The 22,491-nt window shown below is 44.5% G+C and overlaps 1 protein-coding gene across 3 annotated transcripts in view; it reads right to left on the reverse strand.

The window, feature by feature from the left end:
- Positions 1-1,406: 1,406 nt before the first annotated feature.
- ARV1 (ARV1 homolog, fatty acid homeostasis modulator) overlaps positions 1,407-22,491 on the reverse strand; it is a 27,593-nt gene continuing 6,508 nt past the window's right edge. The window contains exons 2-7 of one of the 3 annotated variants that reach the window (XR_005721413.1): positions 18,899-19,018; positions 16,483-18,360; positions 12,036-12,260; positions 10,865-11,011; positions 7,291-8,097; positions 1,407-1,421 (exon numbers count right to left, since the gene is read on the reverse strand). Coding sequence is in view for 2 of the 3 variants with exons in the window: in XM_040242770.1 (XP_040098704.1) it covers positions 10,869-11,011; positions 12,036-12,260; positions 16,483-16,636; positions 18,899-19,018 (642 nt within the window). In the remaining variant the exon portion in view is untranslated. Of the gene's footprint in view, positions 1,422-7,290; positions 8,098-10,864; positions 11,012-12,035; positions 12,261-16,482; positions 18,361-18,898; positions 19,019-22,491 lie in introns of those variants that run through there. The other 2 variants (XM_040242770.1, XM_040242771.1) reach the window with 2 other exon arrangements.

Here is a 22,491-nt window from a genome sequence, read left to right on the forward strand (position 1 = left end):
GGTGCTTGCTCACAGACTCCACCTGCAGCTACTGTGTGTCCCTAGCGCGCCCGCTGAGCACTCGTACTCGGGGCTGATCCCCCTTTGCCTCCTGGCGGAAATACTGAGTTGGCCAAAAGGTTTGTTGTTGGTTCCCCCCATAGGCTGTTGTGGGGAAGACAAGAAACTTTCTGGCCAACCCAGTACTAGAGAAGATGTATTCAACTCATTTCCCCTGGGGTCATACACCATGTGATTTTTCTCAACAAGCTAGTATCAAGACACATCCTGAATGACCATGTCATTGAGCAGTAATTTACACCAGCTCAAGCACCCGGGCGGAAGCACTTCCAGTGTGCTGGGACCTTGAGTTGGAAGGAGCCCAGTAGAAGACGTGCAAGTTGAACTTCTCTCCCCCAACTGTGGAAGGAGGAGAGGGAACATGCCCCCAGGACAGAAGGCACACTCTAGTGCAGACACGTGCCTGGTCATTTTCAATGGGTTGATATGATTTAAATATCACCTTCATTTAAAGAACTCCTCTTAAGGTCTTCCCTGGTGGCTCAGTGGTAAAGAATCTGCCTTTTGATGCAGGAGACACTGGTTCGATCCCTGATCTGGGAAGGTCCCACATGCCACAGGGCAACTAAGCCCGTGCACCACAACTATTGAGCCTACCCTCTAGAACGTGGGAGCGGCAACTACAGAAGCCCAGCATGAAGCCCATGCTGAGCCAGTGCTCAGCAACAAGAGAAGCCCATGCACCCACCACAACAAAGAGTAGCCCCTGCTTGCTGCAACTAGATGAGAGCCCTTGTGCAATGAAGACCCAGTGCAACCAAAAATGTGTGCATGCTAAGTCGCTTCAGTCATGTCCAACTCTTTGTGACCCTGTGGATTGTAGCCCACAAGGCTCCTTTGTCCATGGGATTCTCCAGACAAGAATACTGGAGTGCAGGCAAGAATACTGGAGTGGGTCGCCATTTCCTACTCCAGGGGATCGTCTTGACCCAGTGATCTTGTGTCTTGACCCACGTCTCTTGTGTCTCCTGCTGGGTAGGTGGATTCTTTACCACTAGCACCATCTGGGAAGTCCAACCAAAAATAAAATAAGTAAAATTATATTAACAAAAGCTCTTTAAGACTACTTTATAAAAATTCATACAACACAATACAGGCAATTTTTTTTTTTTTTGAAAAGTGGGTTTAGAAATCAGCACAAGGGCAGGGAAGAGAAGATGAAGCCAGGAGTTAAATCAGCACAATAAGCACCCACTGCGAGACAGACACACCACACCGTTCTATTCGCCTGCAGCACGTAAATGCAGGATTTTCTGACCTTGAATTCAAATTGAGGCCATAGATTGATGGTGAACGTGCAACTCCAGAGCAGGTGTTTGCCTGGGTATTTCCCTGCCAAATGTGTTCGAGCAAGGTGACTTCTGGAAAATACCGGGAGGAGTTAGAAGACATTCTCTATATGTCATGAGAGAACTTCAGAGCTGCATGGAGTCCACTCCCAGCCAATGCAGAAAGTCCCTTGTAATGCCCCGAAGACATGGGTTTGATCCCTGTGTCAGGAAGATCCTCTGGAGGAGGGCATGGCAACCCACTCTTTTTTTGTTTATTATTTTTAATTGAAGGATAATTGCTTTACAGAATTTTATTATTTTGGGCAGAGGAACCTGGCAGTCCATAGGGTAGTAAAGAGTTGGACATGACTGAAGTGACTTAGCATGTATGTGTGTGAGTGTGTGTGTTGGGTGTGGGGCTGTGATTAGCCAGATAATTTTGTGGTAGGCTGAAAAATGACCTCCCCCACAAGATATCCGGGCTAAAGATATAGCCTCTGGAACTTATAAATGTTACCTTATTTGGACAAAAAGTTCTTTACAGATGTGGTTAAAGATCTTGAGATGACCGGATCATTCTGCATCACCCGAGTGAGTCCTCAGAAGACAGAGGCAGAGGGATGACTTCCCTGGTGGTGTGGTGGATGGGAGTCTGCCTGCCAATGCAGGAGACACGGGTTTGATCCCTGGTCGGGAAGATTCCACATCCTGCCAGGCAACTAAGCCCGTGTGCCACAACTACTGAGCCCGTGCTCTAGAGTCCAAGAGCCACAACTACTGTGCCCCTGCGCCTAGATCCTGTGCTCCACAGCAAGAGTAGCCACCGCGATGAGAAGCCCGCACACAGCAATGAAGAGTAGCCCCTGCACCACAGTGGAGACCCAACACAACCAAAAGCAAATAAATGAAATAAAAAAATGATCTTATTTAAAAAGAGAGAGGTAGAGGGGAATTTGACTCATGGAGGAGGAGGTGATGTGAAGATGGAGGATGGACTGTAGTGACATGCCCACAGGCCAAGAACTGGCAGAGCCAGCAAAAGCTGGAAGTGGGGGGACGCGGGGTGTATTCTCCCTTAGAGCCTCTGGGGGGAGGCGGGTGGCTGTCCACCCTTGATTTGGCCCAGTGAGACTGACTCTGACTGAGCGCGGCCTCAGTAGTTGCGGTGCACAGGCTTTGTTGCCCGGCAGGATGTGGAATCTTCCCGGACCAGGGATCAAACCCGTGTCCCCTGCATTGGTAGGCAGACTCCCATCCACTGCACCACCAGGGAAGTCGTCCCTCTGCCTCTGTCTTCTGAGGACATTTGTGATAGCATTTAGGATTCACTTGGGTAACACAAAATGATCTGGTCACCTCAAGACCCTTAATCACATCAGCAAAGAACTTTTTATCCAAATAAGGTAACATCTACAAGTTCCAGGCTTCCTAGGTGGCGCCAGTGGTAAAGAACCTGCTTACCAGTGCAGGAGACATGAGACTCATGTTCAGTTCCTGGGTCAGGAAGGTACCATGGAGGATGGCATGGCAGCCCACTCCAGTATTCTTGCCTGGAGAATCCCATGGACAGAGGAGCCTGGTGGCCCATAAGCTCGCAAAGACACGACTGAAGCAGCTTAACATACATAAAAGTTCCACAGACTATCTTTGGCCCTCCTGCCTCCAGAATTGTGAGAGAGTAAATTTAAGCCACAAGCTTGCTGTAGTTGTTACAGCAGCCACAGGAAACTGACACATTTTCTGGGCACTCTTGTGTTCTTCCCATTTAGTTATTTATCCGTGTTGCAACAGGACAGCAGCATTTGATCTGCCGGCCCATACACTGTGCCCTCTTCCCTTTCAAAATACCCAGAATAGATTTCCTGGTGGGCTCTTAGAGGCAGCTCCTAGGGTTATCACGAGGATTAAGTGACTTAATGATTATAAAACCCCTGAAATAGTGCCTGGCACAAGATAAATAACAAGTATATATAATACTTCTTAAATAGGAATGAATGAATGAATATAATCCTCTTGGGTACCAAGGTTCCTGCTTTTGCAGTGTGTTTCCTCTACTGGCTTGTCAGCCAGAGAACATTTTAATTTCATCTTGGGTTACTAACTTTCCCTTCAGAATGAGTCACCAGCTTTGTATTGTAAATAAGGTTATGGTTCAGTTCAGTTCAGTTGCTCAGTCGTGTCCAGCTCTTTACGACTCCATGAACCACAGCACTCCAGGCCTCCCTGTCCATCACCAACTGCCGGAGTCCACCCAAACTCATGTCCATTGAGTTGGTGATGCCATCCAACCATCTCATCCCCTGTCATCCCTTCTCCTCCTGCCCTCAATCTTTCCCAGCATCAAGGTTTTTTCCAGTCAGTCAGCTCTTCGCATTAGGTGGCCAAAGTATTGGAGTTTCAGCTTCAACATCAGTCCTTCCAATGAACACCCAGGACTGATCTCCTTTAGGAAGGACTGGTTGGATCTCCTTGCAGTCCAAGGGACTCTGAAGAGTCTTCTTCAACACCACAGTTCAAAAGCATCAATTCTTCAGTGCTCAGCTTTCTTTATAGTCCAACTCTCACATCCACACAGGACAACTGAAAAAACAATAGCCTTGACTAGACGGACCTTTGCTGACAAAGCAATGTCTCTGCTTTTTAATATGCTGTCTAGGTTGGTCATAACTTTCCTTCCAAGGAGTAAGCTTCTTTTAGTTTCATGGCTGAAATCACCATCTGCAGTGATTTTGGAGCCCCCCAAAATTAAAGTCTGCCACAGTTTCCCCATCTATTTGCCATGAAGTGATGGGACTGGATGCCATGATCTTAGTTTTCTGAATGTTGAGCTTTAAGCCAACTTTTTCACTCTCCTCTTTCACTTTCATCAAGAGGCTCTTCAGTTCTTCTTCCCTTTCTGCCATAAGGGTGGTGTCATCTGCATATCTGAAGTTACTGGTATTTCTCCCGGCAATCTTGATTCCAGCTTGTACTTCATCCAGCCCAGCGTTTCTCATGATGTACTCTGCATATAAGTTAAATAAGCAGGGGGACAATATACAGCCTTGACGTACTCCTTTTCCTATTTGGAACCAGTCTGTTGTTGCATGTCCAGTTCTAACTGTTGCTTCCTGACCTGCATACAGGTTTCCAAAGAGGCAGGTCAGGTGATCTGCTCTTCCCATCTCTTTCAGAATTTTCCAGTTTGCTGTGATCCACATAGTCAAAGGCTTTGGCATAGTCAATAAACCAGAAATAGATGTTTTTCTGGAGCTCTCTTGCTTTTTCCATGATCCAGCAGATGTTGGCAATTTGATCTCTGGTTCCTCTGCCTTTTCTAAAATGAGCTTGAACATCTGGAAGTTCACAGTTCACGTATTGCCGAAGACCTGGCTTGGAAAATTTCGCGCATTACTTTACTAGCATGTGAGATGAATGCAATTGTGTGATAGTTTGAGCATTCTTTTGCATTGCCTTTCTTTGGGATCAGAATGAAAACTGACCTTTTCCAGTCCTGTGGCCACTGCTGAGTTTTCCAAATTTGCTGACATATTGAGTGCAGCAGTTTCACAGCATCATCTTTAAGGTTAGGGTTAGATGTGTTCAATATCAGAAAGTAATAACACAACTCTTAAGGATCACAGCAATTCTGAGGAAAAAATACAGTAAAATGCTCATCTTCTTCTACAGCTTCTTCCTTGTAGCCAGAGGACTAATATTTAATCTGGTCCTAGGCATTTGAGTTCCCTATTTAAAACTCTCTTTTCTCTGTCCCTAACTGTATTTGAAGTACATTACCTTTTTTCTTAGTGAAGAAAGGATGACTTGGTTACCCACCCTAGTCCCCATTAGATGAGGGGTGGAGACTAATATACATCCAGGGACCCACCGTTAGACTGAACGTGGAAACTTATACCCAGGAATCCTTCATTAGACTATGTAGCAGAGACCAAGACAGACCCAAGGATCCCCCAGGGGTCCTCCATTAGACTCCAAGTGGAGGCCAAGAGGGACCCATGGACCCTCTGTTAAACCAGTAGAGACTTGGGTTTTAGTCCCAATCCTATCACTATATGCTTGTGTGACCATGAGCATATCCCTGAGCCATTCTAAGCTTCAATTTCTTCATGTAAGGCTGACTTCTAAAGTATCTTCCACTTTTCGACTGATGTTTGCCTTGTCTTGTTGCAAATAGCTAAAAACATGCTTTCTTTGGCTCTCATGGACACTATGATGTTTTCTTCCTCATTTAGTTCGAAGGGCTTCAAACACTGATTGAAGATCTTTTAACAGAAGACCACTTGTCTATTTTCTTTGTGCCTTATTCATCTATATTGTGCTCTCATAAACTGAGTATTTTGTTCCTCTCTGGTACTTGGTGTGTTGAAATCTCGTCATCAACGGGTTGGGTAGCCACTGTGGCCATAACTGGTCCACGACTGGGATTATAAGTAATTTTCTAGGATGGCTTGGGTGCATATGCTTTTTCAATAAAATTGTGGATATCAAAAAGTAATTTAAGTTTCATACCTTCAAGAGAATTTTCACATGAGTACACTTTTTGTTGTTGTCAGACCATGTTTCAGTGACTGGGAGAGAGGAACGGCTTGGAAAACCAACATCAGTCTAAAGCCCCTAGCACCACCGCTGCCTCATCTTCCCAGTATAATTCTAAGTTCCGCCATCTCAGAAATCATAGGGCAGAATTTAACAACTGTAAAATCTAGGTGGTGAACACATGTTTTCACTGTACAATTCTTTCAACGTTTTTGTATCTTTGAAATTTTTCATAAAACATGCTGAAAAAGCATAAAGAGAAGATGAATTCCTGGGCTGGGCAGTGGGGCCTGGCCTGGGGATGGGAGAACTGATCACTCTCAACATGACCTGGAAGGCAGCCTCTCTGCCTTCTTTCTGGAGACTTGCCCTTTCTTTTCTCACTCCATCAAGTGAGGTGATAAAATACACTGAGCGGAGTCTAAGATCATACATAGCTGATGAGATGGGTTTCCCTGGCAGTCCCTCTCTCTCACCCATTCTGCAGCACTTAGCTACCTACTGCTCATGGACACCTCACCGGCACCCAGGAAAGGGGTTTTGAATACTTGCTTTGTCTTTAAAAGTTAACAAATACCTTTATGGTGATCAAGACAGACTGGGATGTAGACAATATAAATTTATAAACCGATGATGTAGTTTCCTTTTTTATCTTAGCCAAAGATTTGAAAAGCTATGATCAGTGTATTTTTAAGGTCATTTCCCCCCATACTTGTTTTTTAAATGATTTTTTTCCCCTTTCGTTGTGTTTTTGAACCATGTTTTCTCCTCTCCTTCAACTGACAGGCTCCATCTGGTGGTCAGCAGTCCTCTCCATTCTATGACTACTCTGTGATGTTATTCCAATGGGTTTTGTCCTGTTTTTTACTTTGCTGAGCTGTGTGTGCTAAGTCGGTTTAGTCGTGTCTGACTCTTTGTGACCCTATGGACTGCAGCCCGCTGCCAGGCTCCTCTGTCCATGGAATTCTCCAGCCACGAATACTGGAGTGAGTTGCCATACCCTTCTTTAGATTTTCCCGACCCAGTGATCAAACGTGTCTCCTGCATTGGCAGGCAAGTTCTTTACCACTAGCGCCTCCTGGGAAGCCCGTTGTTTTACTTTGGATTCTTCAGCTTTCTGTACTGGTTTCAGCATCCTTGGGATAAATTACAACTCGCGAGGTCCTTCATAATCCGAACTGTACACGTCTTCCATGTATCATTTGTGGAACTCCCACTTGCTCACACTCTACCCAGTTGGACCATTTGCTTTCAGCCCCAGCCCATGCCCACTGGCACTCTGCCCTCCACGAGTTTGTGTGCACTGTCCTCTCTTCCAGGCTACTGGAAAGCTCTGTCCCTTCCCCTTCCTTTGGAAGACCTTTTTGACTTCTGACTGGAACAGGTGCTCCCACCCTGCCCTTCCCGAACAGCCTATACTCACCGCTTGATAAGACACCGTGCTGCAGTTACCTACTCCTGTTTCTAAATCCATCACTACTCAGGAAGTGTCAAGAGGGCCACGTGCCATGTCTTTGTTACTACTGTATCCATACTGTCTGACCCTAATAGACTAGGTGCTCAGTATCTGTGGAACGAACAAGTGAAAGAACAAATGAGTGAAGCAGGCAGAGAGAAAGGGAGAGAGGCGATGTTTATTTATTTAGGAACAGCTCTACTGAGATATAATTCACTCTTGTTAGATGTACAATTCAGTTGTTTTTAGTTATTTATTTTTGAATCAGCTGATTTTAAGAGTAACTTAGTTACAGGGGAAGATTCTGAATTAAAAATTCACAAAAGCTCAGTTTATTGTTACTTTATTGAGAGAAAAGTATTTCTCTTGTAAGAATACAAAGTATTATTTTAACCACTAACATTTAAATTAAAAAGATATAAATATGTCAAAGCCATGAACAAAGATCTTTTCTTACATGTGACTCATGAATTCATGTCCCTTCAATTCCAGGGCTTACCTGAACTGCCTATAATGTATAAATCATCACTTGCTGCATACGTTAGTTCCTGCTGCAACATTCCTTGTGTTTGTGTGAGTGTTTCTGTATGTGGTTTAGTTGTTTCCTACATGGGTCAGCAGTTCCCAACGCCATAACTGTTGCTTTCTTTTTCAGGAAGTATATCCAAAGCTTTGCTTCATTTTACACAATAATAATGAGAAGATTGGTTTGTATTTTTATGTCTTTTATTTTACAGATGCAACCAGTCATGCCACAGACAGTAAAAAATGAAACTGTGGATAATAAAAACAGTATTTAGAGTGGCACATTCCACAAAAAATCAAATCAACAAATACTTATTAGGGCAGGCTCTGTACTACAGGAGACACCATTACCTCAGGCCTGGTCTGTCCTGGCACCAAACCAGGTTGAGGGAGTCAGACATAAATACATGGCATTTTAATGTAAGGTGTAAACAAGTATAAAACATGAGATAACCTAAAAAGGATAATGGCTTTCAAATGGCTGTTAAAGACAGGGGACCTTCTCCTCACAGAAATTATACTGGATAGCTCAAAATGCAGAAGCACTAAAAAAAGTGGGGGCAAGCCCTTCAGCACTGGGACAGTCTCAGGAGCTCTGGAAACGTGACTGAGCTGAGCCCTGGGAGTTCAATGGAAGGAGTGAGCGTGACAGACTCAAATTTTTGGAAAGTCTTCATTCCACAGAGAAGCAGAGGTGACTGAATCTGGTTAGTGGAGAAGAGTATGATCTATCTGGCAACGAGGAAAGGGTAGTGGAGAACGTGGGTAGAAACCTGCCCGCAGAGGAGAAATGAGAACCAACGCTCAGAGAAAACTCAAAGGGGTTGCTCAGGAAGGGACTGAAACTCTGGCCAACAGTAAGAAGGGGTGGAGAATCCAGAGCGGCACCAGAAGTGGTGCTCTGTGAAGATGGACTGAAGGTTGGTGAGGAGGTTGTTACAAACTTTGAAACAGGAGACGATGAGGGTTGAGCTGGGGGCTGAGTGACAAGACGAAAAGCTCGCAGGGGACTTCCCTGGTGGCGCAGTGGATAAGAATCTGTCTACCAAGGCAGAGGACACAGGTTCGATCCCCGGTCTGGGAAGATTCCACACGCTACGGGGCAATTAAGCCCATGTGCCACTTCTGATCCCAAGTGCTACAATTACTGAAGCCCAGGCACCTAGATAGAGCCTGTGCTCTCAACAAGAGAAGCCGCCGCAGTGAGCAGCTCAAGCGCTGCAACCAGAGCAGGTCCTCCTCGCTGCAATTAGAGGAAGCTGTATGCACCAAAAATAAATAAATATTAAAAAAACAAAACAAAACTAAGAACAACAAAAAAAGCTATCAGGAAGATTCTGTTTTGGTGAGGGCTGGGGATACTGAGTTCAATTTTAGAGGTAGGCCATCCTGGAATTATCTTGAAGGCAGTGGAAGGGCATGAGTGACCTGGCAGAGGAGGGGTACTGGAGGTATTGGGTCTGGAAAGATCTGGAAGCAACATGTCCTAGATGGGTCAAGCCATGCTGCTGCCAAAGCCAAGTGTCTGCACAGCAGGAGAGAAAAGTGGAGGGCTGAGCTAAGACATGGGAGACAGACAGGGGTAGGGAAAAGGAAGGTCTGATGGCAGGAGAGGCGCAGGTGGCCTGTCTGGGAAGGCAGCAGCTTCCAGAGCAGAGCAGTGAGCAGGGCCCCGGCAGAGCTGGGGGCTGGCTGCCTTCTGTCATCAGAGCACTGACTCGGGAAACTGGGGAGAATGTGTTTTACAAAGAGGAAAGGCAGTGGAGAAATAGGCTCAGAGCAGCCTGTCTAAGTAAAGAGCTGCACACATCTGCTGGCAGAGGGGAAGGAGTCACTGTGGAGGAGAGAGGGTGAGGAAGGAGCAGTGTCTCTGAGGACCCAGAGAAGAAGAGGGTGAGCTGAGCGTGGAGGGCAGGAGGGCTGCTGAGGCACCACCGGGAGAGGCAGAGAAGGCTCAGAGCTGCGCCTGTGGGATGCGGGGGGTGCCCGAGAGCTGCTTCAGCTTACCCTGCCTGCTCCCTCCCTCCCTTCCTCACCACCTGCCACTCCTTTATGTCTACCCGATCAGCCATCCCAACACAGACTGTGGGGGGCTGGCGGTGGTCCAAAGGCTGACAGTGACCAGAGGCAGGAGGATACCTTCAGGCTGTACTCAGCTCTGGAGAGGAAGACAAGCTGAGCACAGTGCCGGAACAGGAGGGACGGAAGGAAGGAAGAGGGCAGGTGACCAAGCAAGTGCTGAAAGGAGAAGGAAACTCGGGGAGTCTGTGGTAAGTCTCCATTCTCAGCAAAGTGAGAGCAGACACAGGGGTAAGTAAGGCGGGGAAAACCAGAACAACTGCTCCAAGGCCACTGTGTGTGTGGCGGGGGCAGAGGGAGGGAAAGGGGTCCGCAGAGGTGACCTCAAGACAGAGGAACACACACAGCCATGCTCTGTGCAGACACAGGGGCGACCTACCAAGCTTAGCAGAGAAAAGAGCTGATGGACTCACCCCAAGAGCTCTAACAAGGACGCTGATAGAAGGGCAGGGAACCAGCTGTTTCAAGGGACTAATGGAGGACGATGCAAGCTGCCTATTGGTTCCAGGCACAGTTAAGAGAGAGGAAAATGGGACAAAGGTAAAGGAAAGTAAGAGGTTTGGGGGAGAGAGGTAAAAAAGGCATCAGAAGGTAGGGGTGGTAGGAGGGAGGGAGCAGAATGGTTGGAAAGGGTGGGAGACAGCTGTCAGTGGGACAGACTTCAGCGTCTGAGGTTTCGGTGGGAGTGAGCTGGAAGGGAGGTGTTAGAGAGCTGTGAGAACAGGGACCTGGAAACAAAAACATAGCTGCTGATGTCACTGAGCGTGACAACAGAACTAGAGTGCAGAACCCTAGCGTCCCCCAGGGAGACAGAGGTGACCTTGAGGTACCCAGGTGCTGGGGTGGGGTGTGGGGGGCTATGCGCTCTGCAATGACATCTGTCTAGTTTGAGAAGGACACCTGTCTGGCTGCAAGAACACTGAGAGATGCTCTGTACCTCTTCAAAAGTCTTGAGATTTATAGATGGCACAGTCACTTCCGACAGCCCATTCCATCCTCTGGAAGAAATAGACCATGGTGCTCTCCACCAGTAAGCCACTCAAGATGGCCAAGAAGGTGAGCTTGCGGTTGATGTTTAGGGTCACTGAAAAAGAAAAGGCAACTGATAAGTTCTTAAGAGTTTAAATGAAATTGGCATGTAAATTGTGTGGCAGTGTGAATGGAATGGTTTTGTAAAACTGTTTCTTAGAAAATCTCTATTTGTTCTTATTAATCTATATTGTTACTTTTCCATCTGCAAAGCTTTTGGGAGAACCAAAGCATCTGTTGATAACAAAAACACCAAGCTTCTTCTGGTCTCATCAAGACAGAGGTGCATGAATATTAAACAGGAAAATAAAAGCTAGATCTTAAGGTTATAAAGAGAGTAGCAGAAAAAAAATGGATACTCTTGGTTTTATAGTTTACAAGATGCTAAGCATTATAAGAAATATCAGATTAATACACTCATTTACAACAGCACTTCTCACAATGTATGGGATAAATGATGACACGCAGGGCTGCTTTACCCTTCCTCAATGTAATAAGAATTCTCCTGAGTTGTGAGGCAGATACCTGGCATTCTAGCCTGGCTTGACAACTGCCTGGCCATGTAACTTTGGACAAGTCACCAAGAGCTCTTTCATAAAGTGGAGGTAATAATAGTTGCCCTACTTACTCCATAGGGCTTGCCTGGTGGCTCAGTGGTAGAGAACCCACCTGCCAATGCACAAGACATAGGTTTGATCCCTGGATCAGGCAGATCCCTGGAGAAGGAAATGGCAACCCACTCCAGTGTTCTTGCCTGGGAAATCCCAAGGACAGAGGAGCCTGGTGGGCTACAGTCCATGCGGTTGCAATAGCTGGATATGACTGAGTGACTAAACAACAGTAACTGACCCCACAGGATGGACGCAATGCATAAGGGAGCATTCTGCAAACTAAAAAGTGCCATGTGATTAAACTGACCTAATACGAATATGTGCCACGGATAAGGCACTGTGAAAATGTTAGGCATTGTTATTATTCGACAAAGAGTTCCAGTGTTTAAAAACTGTACTCTAGAAACAAGGCTTTAGAGATTGTATATGGGTTGAAAGCTGAGAAAACAGAGTAAGATGTAAACATACCTCTGATTGCCTGAAAGTTTGATGTAAGGACAAACACTTTAATGAGTCTGAGGCACAGGGGTGTGTAATCATGTTCCCAAATCACAGCTGGGATCAGCAAGAGTTTTCCGTAGCTAGATAACAATAATGCCTTCAGCAGCAAAGTGAAGTTGAGTTTTTCTTTCGCTCTTATGGGTCGTTCTACCCACAGGAAAGCGAAAATGCCAGTAAAATAGGCAGTCTGTTCTAAGGAAGAAATGGAAAATAAAGATACAAATGTCTCAATCCAAACCAGAGCCCCCTAAAACCAAATAAACCACAATTCCAAAATACAGCCTATCAGCTGATGACAAAAGAAATGCTTTATCAAGATCAAATTGTTGGACTTCCCTGGTGGTACGGTGGATAAAAATCCACCTGCCAAGGCAGGAGACATGGCTTTGATCCCTTGTCTGGGAAGATCTCAGCTATGGATCAACTAAGCCTGTGTGTGATGACCACTGAGGCTGGGCACCTAGAGCGTTGCTCCACAACAAGACAAGCCACAGCAATGAGAAGCCCACATACAGCAACGAAGAGTGGCCCGCGCTTGCCAAAGCAAGAGAAAGCCCAGCAAGTACAGCAAGGAAGACCCAGTGCAACCAAATAATAAACACTACTATTAATAACAATGGCTTCCCTGGCGGCCTACTGGTGAAGACTCTGCCCGCCAATGCAGGAGACATGGGTCTAGTCCCTGGTCCAGGAAGATCCCACATGCAGTGGAGCAAGTGAGGCCAGGTGCCACAACTACTGAGCCCACACGCGGCCACTGCTGAAGCGCTGGTGCCCTAGAGCCCGTGCCCAGGAGCAAGAGGAGTGCTGCAACTAGGAGCCCGCGCCGCGGCCGAGCGGAGACCCGGTCACCGCAGCTAGAGAAACGCCTGCGTGGCAGTGAAGACCCAGCACAGCCAAAGTTAACCAATGAAATTTTAAAAAACAGTCATTAAAAAATTAATAATAAAAAAGAAAATTTTCTTTCTTTATTATTTCTTAAATAGCCCCTATCTTTTGTGTCAAATCCTGCTGATATCATTTCCGAACATATTTTGATAATTCTTTCATGAAGTACTTCACTCTCTGGAGAAAAAGTAATTCTGGGAGAATTGTAATCATCAGCTTTCCAAAGTTCCCTTTAGGAAATCAGGTTGTTTAAGCATTTTTACTCCTAGAGATCTCCACAGAGAAAACAGACAGGAGAATGGGAGCTTTTAAATCTGGAAGATGAGACACAGCCTAGGAATTACATATGAAGATGTTTTTCGTTGTTGATTCACCTACTCTTTATGAGTGCCTCTTAGCCATAAGACCTTGAATAGTCTGTTACCTAAATTAAAAACACCTCATATTCATCTTAACAAACTTTTTGAGTGTAATTCCATATCCTTCCAGAAAGTATGCAGAGACAGAGTCCAGACTAGAAGAAGCAATAGTTCCCCTGGTGTCCCACAGTCAGCACAGAGGGCAATCGGTTCTGTTCCCAATCAGGAATTTAACAATATCTTTTAACTGCATTATTTTATTAAGATTGTTATTAGCAAGACTTTTAGTGCTCTGACTACCCAGCTGCATACATTTTGATTGGTCTGTCCCTAATTCTATTTTCTCCTATGCTGTTGTTCAGTCGCTCAGTCGTGTCTGACTCTTTGCAACCCCATGGACTGCAGCACGCCAGGCTTCCCTGTCCTTCACCATCTCCCAGAACTTGCTCAAACTCATGTCCATTGAGTTGGTGATGCCATCTAACCATCTCGTCCTCTGTTGTCCCCTTCTCCTCCTGCCTTCAGTCTTTCCCAGCATCAGGGTCTTTTCCAATGAATCAACTCTTCGTACCGGGTGTCCAAAGCTTCAGCTTTATCATCAGTCCCTCCAATGAATATTCAGGATTGATTTCCTTTAGGAATGACTGGTTTGATCTCCTTGCAGTCCAAGAGACTCTCAAAAGTCTTCTCCAATACTATGGTTCAAAAGTATCAAAGTGGACAAAACATGGTCCACTGGAAAAGGAAATGGAAAACCACTTCAGCATTCTTGTCTTGAGAACCCCATGAACATATTATGAAAATATGTTATTTTTAAGCTGCGTTTTTTAGGTTTCTACAGGATCATTTTTTTTTTCTGGAACACATGTATTATATCATAGAAGAAATAACTGTATTCCTTCTAAAATGTTCTATAACTGAATCTAGCCAAAGTGAAGAGGTTCCAAATATGGGTGATGAGGATCCACAGTCCATCATTAGGATTCATATGGGTCAATTAGGATCCACAATCAGGATCGCTTCTCGGTGGGGCCTTCCTGATTGCTTCCCCAACAGCTCAGCTGGTAAAGAATCCGCGTGCAATGCGGGAGACCTGGATTCGATCCCTGGGTTGGGAGATCCTCTGAAGAAGGGAAAGGCTACTCACTCCAGTATTCTGGCCTGGAGAATTTCAAGGACTGTATCATCCATGGGATCATAAAGAGCTGGACACAACTGAGCGACTTTCACTTTTAGGAACCAAAAACGTAATTTAAGATGGTTAGCCCCCAGGGAATTTGATATAGTCTTCGGGGGAGACACACCGTCTCCCTTCAAAATGACTGAAGGGCTCGTGCACTGCAAGGATCTGTTCAAACAGGCAGATTACATATTCTGGGGTTTTAACTGAAAATAATGAAAATAAAGAACTTCCTCAGAAGAACCATCTAACAGCGGTGGGTGGCCTCTTGTCACTGGAGACAGTCTTGCAGGAATCACGAGAGAAGGGCTTCCTGCACTGGAGGGAAGAGCAGACGACATCGCGCCTTTCTAGCTTAGAGCCTGGGAGACTGAGGAAGCTGCACCTGCCCTTGGGCGCCACAATCTTTCACAGGCAGGTATTAGAGGGCCCCTAGCCCTTAGAGCTTTCCCACATTAGATGGGTTCAGCAGGAGCAGCAGTGGAGAAGAACTGCAGCGGAGAAACCAAGAGACGGGGCTCCGGGAGGCCTTCCCTGGCTCTGCGCTGACACTCTCCTGCTGGGGGAACTTCAGGCAGACCACTGGCCCTCCCTGTTTTTGTGCTTTGACAACTGCAGATAGGGAAGGCAACCCAACCCACCTACCAAAGAGGATGGTTGTAAAAACTGAGTTGCTGATACTGTAAAAACAGTTTTTAAGTTATAAAGTGCTAGATTTGTGTAAGACATTCTTTCTAAGCTGTTTTAGGGATGTGCAACCTAACTAGGGATTCGATTAAGACACATATAAATGTAATAGGAGAAAACATTTCTGTTCAAGTGTCAAAACAGCCACTATAGAGGAAGTGCTACAGGAATTCCAAACTATTTGAAAACAAGCTTGGTTGGTTTGTTGTTTTGTTTTGTTTTTTAATTATAGACATAAAGCAGTTCGTCTATAGCAATTTTAAGAGGCTTTGCTTTAAAGCTTAAAATTATATTAGGTTATAACTCTTGGTTTACGTGATTTGTTCAAGGAAGTTTTTAACATTATTATGTACATTTGGGAATTCTCAGCAGACAGATGAATTTTAAAACCACTGGGACTGGATGAGAGGGCCAAGGGAGTGAGGGCAGCCCGAGAAGAACAAGGGACGCAAGAGGACACACAGTCCAGAAATACGACACTGCAGTGGTGTGCGGGTGGCACTAGTGGTAAAGAATCTGCCTGCTAGTGCAAGAGATGCCCGGGAGGAGGGCACGGCAACCCACTCCAGTGTTCTTGCCTGGAGAATGCCATGGGCAGGGGAGCCTGGCGGGCTACAGTCCATGGGGTTGCAAAGAGTCAGACATGATTGAAGCGACTTAGCACGCAGGCATGGAGACTTAATAGTACTAAAGTAATATTTCAGTATAAGGAAGAAGATTGTAGAAGTAGAAAAGCATGGAAACCAGTAAGTAATAACATAGTCACAGAAATTAATTCAACCCAATTCTGACCTAAGTCACAAATTTCAAATTCTGTACAAAAGCAGTTTCAGAACTCAGAGAATTCTGGGGAGTAGCCCTTTCCCTGCACATAGTATATGAGTAGGTAATTAGTGTAATAATTAGTAATTATTATAATTAGTAAGAATAGTAATTAGTACAATACACTGAATAATGTTTGGCCGTTATTAATCTGTTTTAATAAAGATGAGATTCAAGTAATCTTCAGGTTGGATAATCATAACTTAAACTGAAGAATTTTACCCAAGATACTGTGTCTCAAAATACTTTATGAAACACCTGTATCTGATAAGCATAATCATTTCCATGCCCTATGTGTGGTAACAAAAGTAAGAAAGCAGGTAATTTAGACAAACTCACCTAGCAGATTAGTGGCAGAGCTGAAATTTAGTCTCAAGTCCTCTAGCTAGTACTCTTACCAATGATTAAAACCATGCACCTTAATTTTAAAATCAAAATAGTTGGTCAAATAATAGTAGAAAGCATGGCTTCTTCCTACCTAGAGAAGCAATTGCAAACATTCTATAGAAATCCCACTCCTTAGCGTATCGGATAAAGTCGTCAGGATCAATGCTTCGGCTGGAATCTTGAAGCTGCCACCATCTCAGGTATGCTTCACAAAGCAGACAAAATACGCAGAGTTTTCCATGCATCTGTCAAAAAGACATTGCCATTCAATCAGGTAAAGAAACAACTAGTTAATATCGACCAGCACAGACAGCTACCTTTTGTGGGTTCTGAAGAAGGTCCGATCTAGTAGCTTTTCGAATTTAGAAACTGCCCAGTTAAATGCAAATTGTATTCAGTCTGTAACCACTAGGTCTTAATCAGCAATGTTCAGCAGAAGTATCACATGGGGAGATTTTTCAAAATACAAATGTCTAGGCCCCAGTCCTGATTCAAAATCTGCAGAAGAATATCCCAGGCAGCATACTGTGTGTGAAACACTCAGGCAGAGGGTGAGCGCTAACGTGCACCCCTCATTAAGAATCACTGCTTTAAATAGCAGTTCACTTCATCCTTTGTTATATTCTCAACACTTGTCTGATACACAGAATCAAGAAAGAATTTATGTGACTCAGGATGGGTGGAAGCAGCAATAAAACATTTAATCTTAAGATTTCATGACACCTCATAAGAAACTTAGTCTGAACATGAATTTTTAAAAAAATGCCTCTAGGTTGGATGAGTATAAACTAAAATAGTGAAAGACAGCAATTAAAGGTGGCAAATCAGTTGGAAGTTTTAAAGAGTCTAAATTTTGGCAAAAACAGAAAATGCTAGGCAACAAAAACTGGCTTTTTTCTCTATATTTCTCCTACTCGTTGACATTTATCTGTGTAAAGTGGGGAAAAGAAAGCGTGTGTGCAAAGTTGATGTGGTCCAGGGATAAGCATGGGTGTGAGCTTCTAGGGCAGCCCCATGGAGCACACTGCTTCTCCTGGCTGCACTTTGGCATCCACTAGGGAGATTCAATGGAGAAGGCGATGGCACCCCACTCCAGTACTCTTGTCTGGAAAATCCCATGGCCAGAGGAGCCTGGTAGGCTGAAGTCCGTGGGGTCGTGAAGAGTCGGACATGACTGAGCGACTTCACTTTCACTTTTCACTTTCCTGCACTGGAGAAGGAACTGGCAACCCACTCCAGTGTTCTTGCCTGGAGAATCCCAGGGACAGGGGAGCCAGGTGGGCTGCCGTCTATGGGGTCGCACAGAGTCAGACACGACTGAAGCGACTTAGCAGCAGCAGCAGCAGCAGCAGGGAGATTCAAGGAATACTCATACCTGGATCCCATTGCCAAAGATTCTGATTTAACTGGTTCTGGGTGAGGCCTCCGCTTGGAATAATTAACTGCTGCCCCCACCCACTCCCCCAGGTGTTTCTAATGTGTAGTCAAGTCTCAGACTTCAATTATATTACAAAACAGCCCGGGTTATTTAACTTGGGGGAAGGAGGACAGTGATGATACATTGCACTGTTACTGTCTCTGTTAGCCCAAAATTAGGGTTGCCAGATTTGGCAAATAAAAATGCAGGACATCCAGTTAAATATGCACTTCAGGTAAACAACAAATACTTTTTTCGTGTATGTATGTTCCACGCAATATTTAGAACATATGCTAAAAAAAGTAGTTTATCTGACTTCCAAGTTTAATTAAATGTCCTGTATTTTATCTGTCAATCCTAGCCAAACTATTAAGAGTATACAAGTCAATTCATTAAATTGTACATTAAAAAAAAATTCAACTGTATCTATTAGAACTTCTCTGATTTTTCATCTCATATATTCCCTCAACAGGCTTCTCTGGTGGCTCAGTGGTAAAGAATCCACCCGCAATGCAGGAGATGTGGCTTGGATCCCTGGGTCGAGAAGATGCCCTGGAAAATGAAATGGCAACCCACTCCAGTATTCTTGCCTGGGAAATGCCATGGGCAGAGGAGCCTGGCAGTCCATGGGGTCACAAAAAGTCAGACACAACAACTAAACCAATCAGCCATTCCCTTAATAGCAGAGTATACCATGCAATACGTTACATTTAAAAAATATTTTTCTTTTAATGTTTGCTTACTTTTAGGGATAGTTCTCTCCCTACCAGGTTATATTTAATTTTATTCTGTTCAAAATTATTGATATCTGTTTCAAAAGGTAACCTACTAAAAAGGCAATCCAGATGATGGTTTGTCAACTTCCTGCCAGTGACCATATTCTTAAATACACACTAGACATTGCACACGTTTTTAAAAAGCAATGCCTGCTATCTCCAGAAATTTCCAGACATTGTTGATAAAAGACTCACTCTTGTTAGAATTTCTTTCTTTAAATAATGTTCTTTAATTCTGTTCAAAAGTATTATTATTTCAAAATGCAAAATCATCAAGCAAAATTAGAAAATAAAAAAAAATTATCACAACTTACGTTTATTTTCGTATTGAAAAGAATATGCCTGTAGGCCTGGGCTTTGCATAAAATAGCATTAATCAAGATGATTACAGGATCATACTCGATGTATTTGTCTACAGGTTTCTGGCAGGATTTCTGAAATAATGCAAGACAATATTAGAAAAAATATATTCACACATTCTGAAATCTTAAGAGGATTTCAAAGCAGCAGATTCTGTTTTGGATTTGTATAGCAATAAGGTTGTATCAGCATTTATTTAAAGATGGCTTCCCAGGTGGTGCTAGTGGTAACAGAATCTGCCTACCAACTCAGGAGACGTAAGAGATGCAGGGTCGATCCCTGGTTGGGAAAGACTCCTGGGAGAAGGAAATGGCACCCCACTCCAGTATTCTTGCCTGGAAAATTCCATGGGTAGAGGAGCCTGGCAGGCTCCAGTCCATGGGGTCACAAAGAGTCAGACACCACTGAGCAACCAAGCACGAGCATTTACTGAAACTTCCATTCAGATATAAAATGTTCACCTGTATAAGCCTTCGTTTCAAATGAGTAAATATAATCTTCTAGGGTAAAAATATTAATCTTTTAACCTCATATTAAAAAGCTAAAAAAGATATTTGATTTAAAGACATTTCAGGCAGGAAAATATCTCAGAAAATGCTACTTTCAGTCTGTACGAACTGTTATAAAATAAATAAGTTCAGAATGTACTTTCATTGCCTGTTGACTAGATGGCTCCAACTTTGTGGCTCTTGAAATATGATTCTGAGAAAGGGGTTCAGAAAAGTAACCCTACACCTAGAACTTCTGAGAGCTACAGGCGGGCAGGAATCCTGGGGTGGCACCTACCAAAAAGAGCCTGTCTTTTTCTTTTTCTCCATTGAGAACATGGCAAGAAAATGGTCTTTCTCTGCTACAGTAGACCCTGGAGACCGCTGGCTGTATGTAAGGAATGGGTTGTGCTGCCTGGTTCTGAGTTGCCCAAATCAAGGTCCTTGGGCCCTCAGCAATTCCTATTAAATGGCTTTTTTTTTTTTCCTTTTGGATACGTGATTACAATGTTATGAAACCCCAATGCCATTCAGTTCAGTTCAGTCGCTCAGTTGTGTCCAACTCTTTGCGACCCCATGAACTGCAGCATGCCAGGCCTCGCTGTCGATCAACAACTGCCGGAGTTCACTCAAACTCACGTCCATCGAATCGGTGATGCCATCCAGCCATCTCATCCTCTGTTGTCCCCTTCTCTTCCTGCCCCTAATCCCTGCCAGCATCAGAGTCTTTTCCAATGAGTCAACTCTTTGCATGAGGTGGCCAAAGTACTGGAGTATCAGCTATTGCATCATTCCTTTCAAAGAACACCCAGGACTGATCTTTAGAATGGACTGGTTGGATCTCCTTGCAGTCCAAGGGACTCTCAAGAGTCTTCTCCAACACCACACTTCAAAAGCATCAATTCTTCGGTGCTCAGCTTTCTCTACAGTCCAACTCTCACATTCATACAGGACTACTGGAAAAACCATAGCCTTGACTAGACAGACCTTTGTTGGCAAAGTAATGTCTCTGCTTTTTAATATGCTATCTAGGTTGGTCATAACTTTCCTTCCAAGGAGCAAGCGTCTTTTAATTTCATGGCTGCAGTCACCATTTGCAGTGGTGCCCCCCGCCACCAAAAAGTCTGACACTGTTTCCACTGTTTCCCCATCTATTTGCCATGAAGTGATGGGACCAGATGCCATGATCTTCGTTTTCTGAATGTTGAGCTTTAAGCCAACTTTTTCACTCTCCTCTTTCACTTTCATCAAGAGGCTTTTTAGTTCCTCTTCACTTTCTGCCATAAGGGTGGTGTCATCTGCATATCTGAGGTTTTTGATATTTTTCCTGGCAGTCTTGATTCCAGCTTGTGCTTCTTCCAGCCCAGCATTTCTCATGATGTACTCTGCATATAAGTTAAATAAGCAGGGTGACAATAGACAGGCTTGATGTACTCCTTTTCCTATTTGGAACCAGTCTGTGGTTCCATGTCCAGTTCTTACTGTTGCTTCCTGATCTGCATATAGGTTTCTCAAGAGGCAGGTCAGTGGTGTGGTATTCCCATTAGAATATACAAAATGCAGGTATAGGAACAAGCTCATTAGAATTGCAACATCTGAATCAGTGTTAGCTACAAAGTTGCAGAGCTACTGCTGCTGCTGCTAAGTCACTTCAGTCGTGTCCGACTCTGTGTGACCCCATAGACGGCAGCCCACCTGGCTCCCCCGTCCCTGGGATTCTCTAGGCAAGAACACTGGAGTGGGTTGCCATTTCCTTCTCCAATGCATGAAAGTGAAGAGTGAACGTGAAGTTGCTCAGTCGTGTCCAACTCTTAGCAACCCCATGGACTGCAGCCTACCAGGCTCCTCTGTCCATGGGATTTTCCAGGCAAAAGTGCTGGAGTGGGTTGCCATTGCCTTCTCCTAGTCCCTGCATAAACTAATGGCTACAATTAAAAAGGAAAACAATTTTGAAACTCCGAGAGGATAAAATAGAAATACAAGAAATGATGGATATGCAAACATACTAGGATGACCTTTTGATTACATCAAAGTGCTAGAAGAAAAATGGAGTGTGTTGAAGAATAGTAACCCTGCACTCCCAATGTCATGAAGAGTTAGATTCAATTCCAATTTCAAGTTTATCCATTTCACTCATGTCATTACAAGAAGTGTGTATGTTTGTCTAGTCATCAGGTGAACCAATCAAGGGAGATGTGCTCTTACCCCAAGTTTAAATCCACCTAATAGATCTGAGGTGTTAACAGGCTAGGTTTTTTAGCTGAGAAAGAGAAAGCCAGTGTCTAAACAGAAGCCACAGAATCAGAAGTTATATATAAACAACAGAGCAGTTTTCTAGATCTTCTCCCTGTGCTACTTACATGGAGAATACTGCCTGTTGTTATACAAATAAGAATGGAAGGCCAGAGATGCTACTTCATTTTAAGATGAAGAAACCAGAGACTGGTTGGAGATCTTCTCTCTGTCCTTTAAAAATTCTTTGAAACCCATCTCCTGACAGCATGAAAAGTCTAAGATGGGATTTGGACATATTTCAGAAGGAGGGAGGCAGAAGCCAGCAGCAGGAGACAGGGCAGCGTAGCTATTCCTTCTGCAATCACTTACCTGACAAATGTGTTTGGAATGACTACTGTACTCAGAGGAACATCTCTCTTTACTTGGCCATTTCTATGGATCAGGCATACCCACAGTGCTGGATACACATAGCTCTAATCTCAAGGACCTTACAGTTTAGAAAGTGAAAGCCACCCAGTCGACCAACTCTATGAGACTCCATGGACTACAGCGCTCCAGGCTCCTCTGTCCATGGAATTCTCCAGGCAAGAACACTAAAGTGGGTCTCCATCTCCTTCTCCAGGGGGTCCCCTAACCCAGGGATTGAACCCAGGTCTCCCACACTGCAGGCAGATTCCCTACCCTCTGAGCAACCCAGGAAGCGCTGCCCTGGTGGCTCAGACAGTTTAGAAGGGGAAGGCAAATGAACATGCTACTCAAAGTGCTACAGTGGAATAAGCACAGGGCGACATAAACCAAACCGAAGAGGCGACTGCTGGCGCCAC

This window comes from Oryx dammah, unplaced genomic scaffold (genome assembly GCF_014754425.2).
Source record: "Oryx dammah isolate SB20612 unplaced genomic scaffold, SCBI_Odam_1.1 HiC_scaffold_6, whole genome shotgun sequence".
Classification (NCBI taxonomy): domain Eukaryota; kingdom Metazoa; phylum Chordata; class Mammalia; order Artiodactyla; family Bovidae; genus Oryx; species Oryx dammah.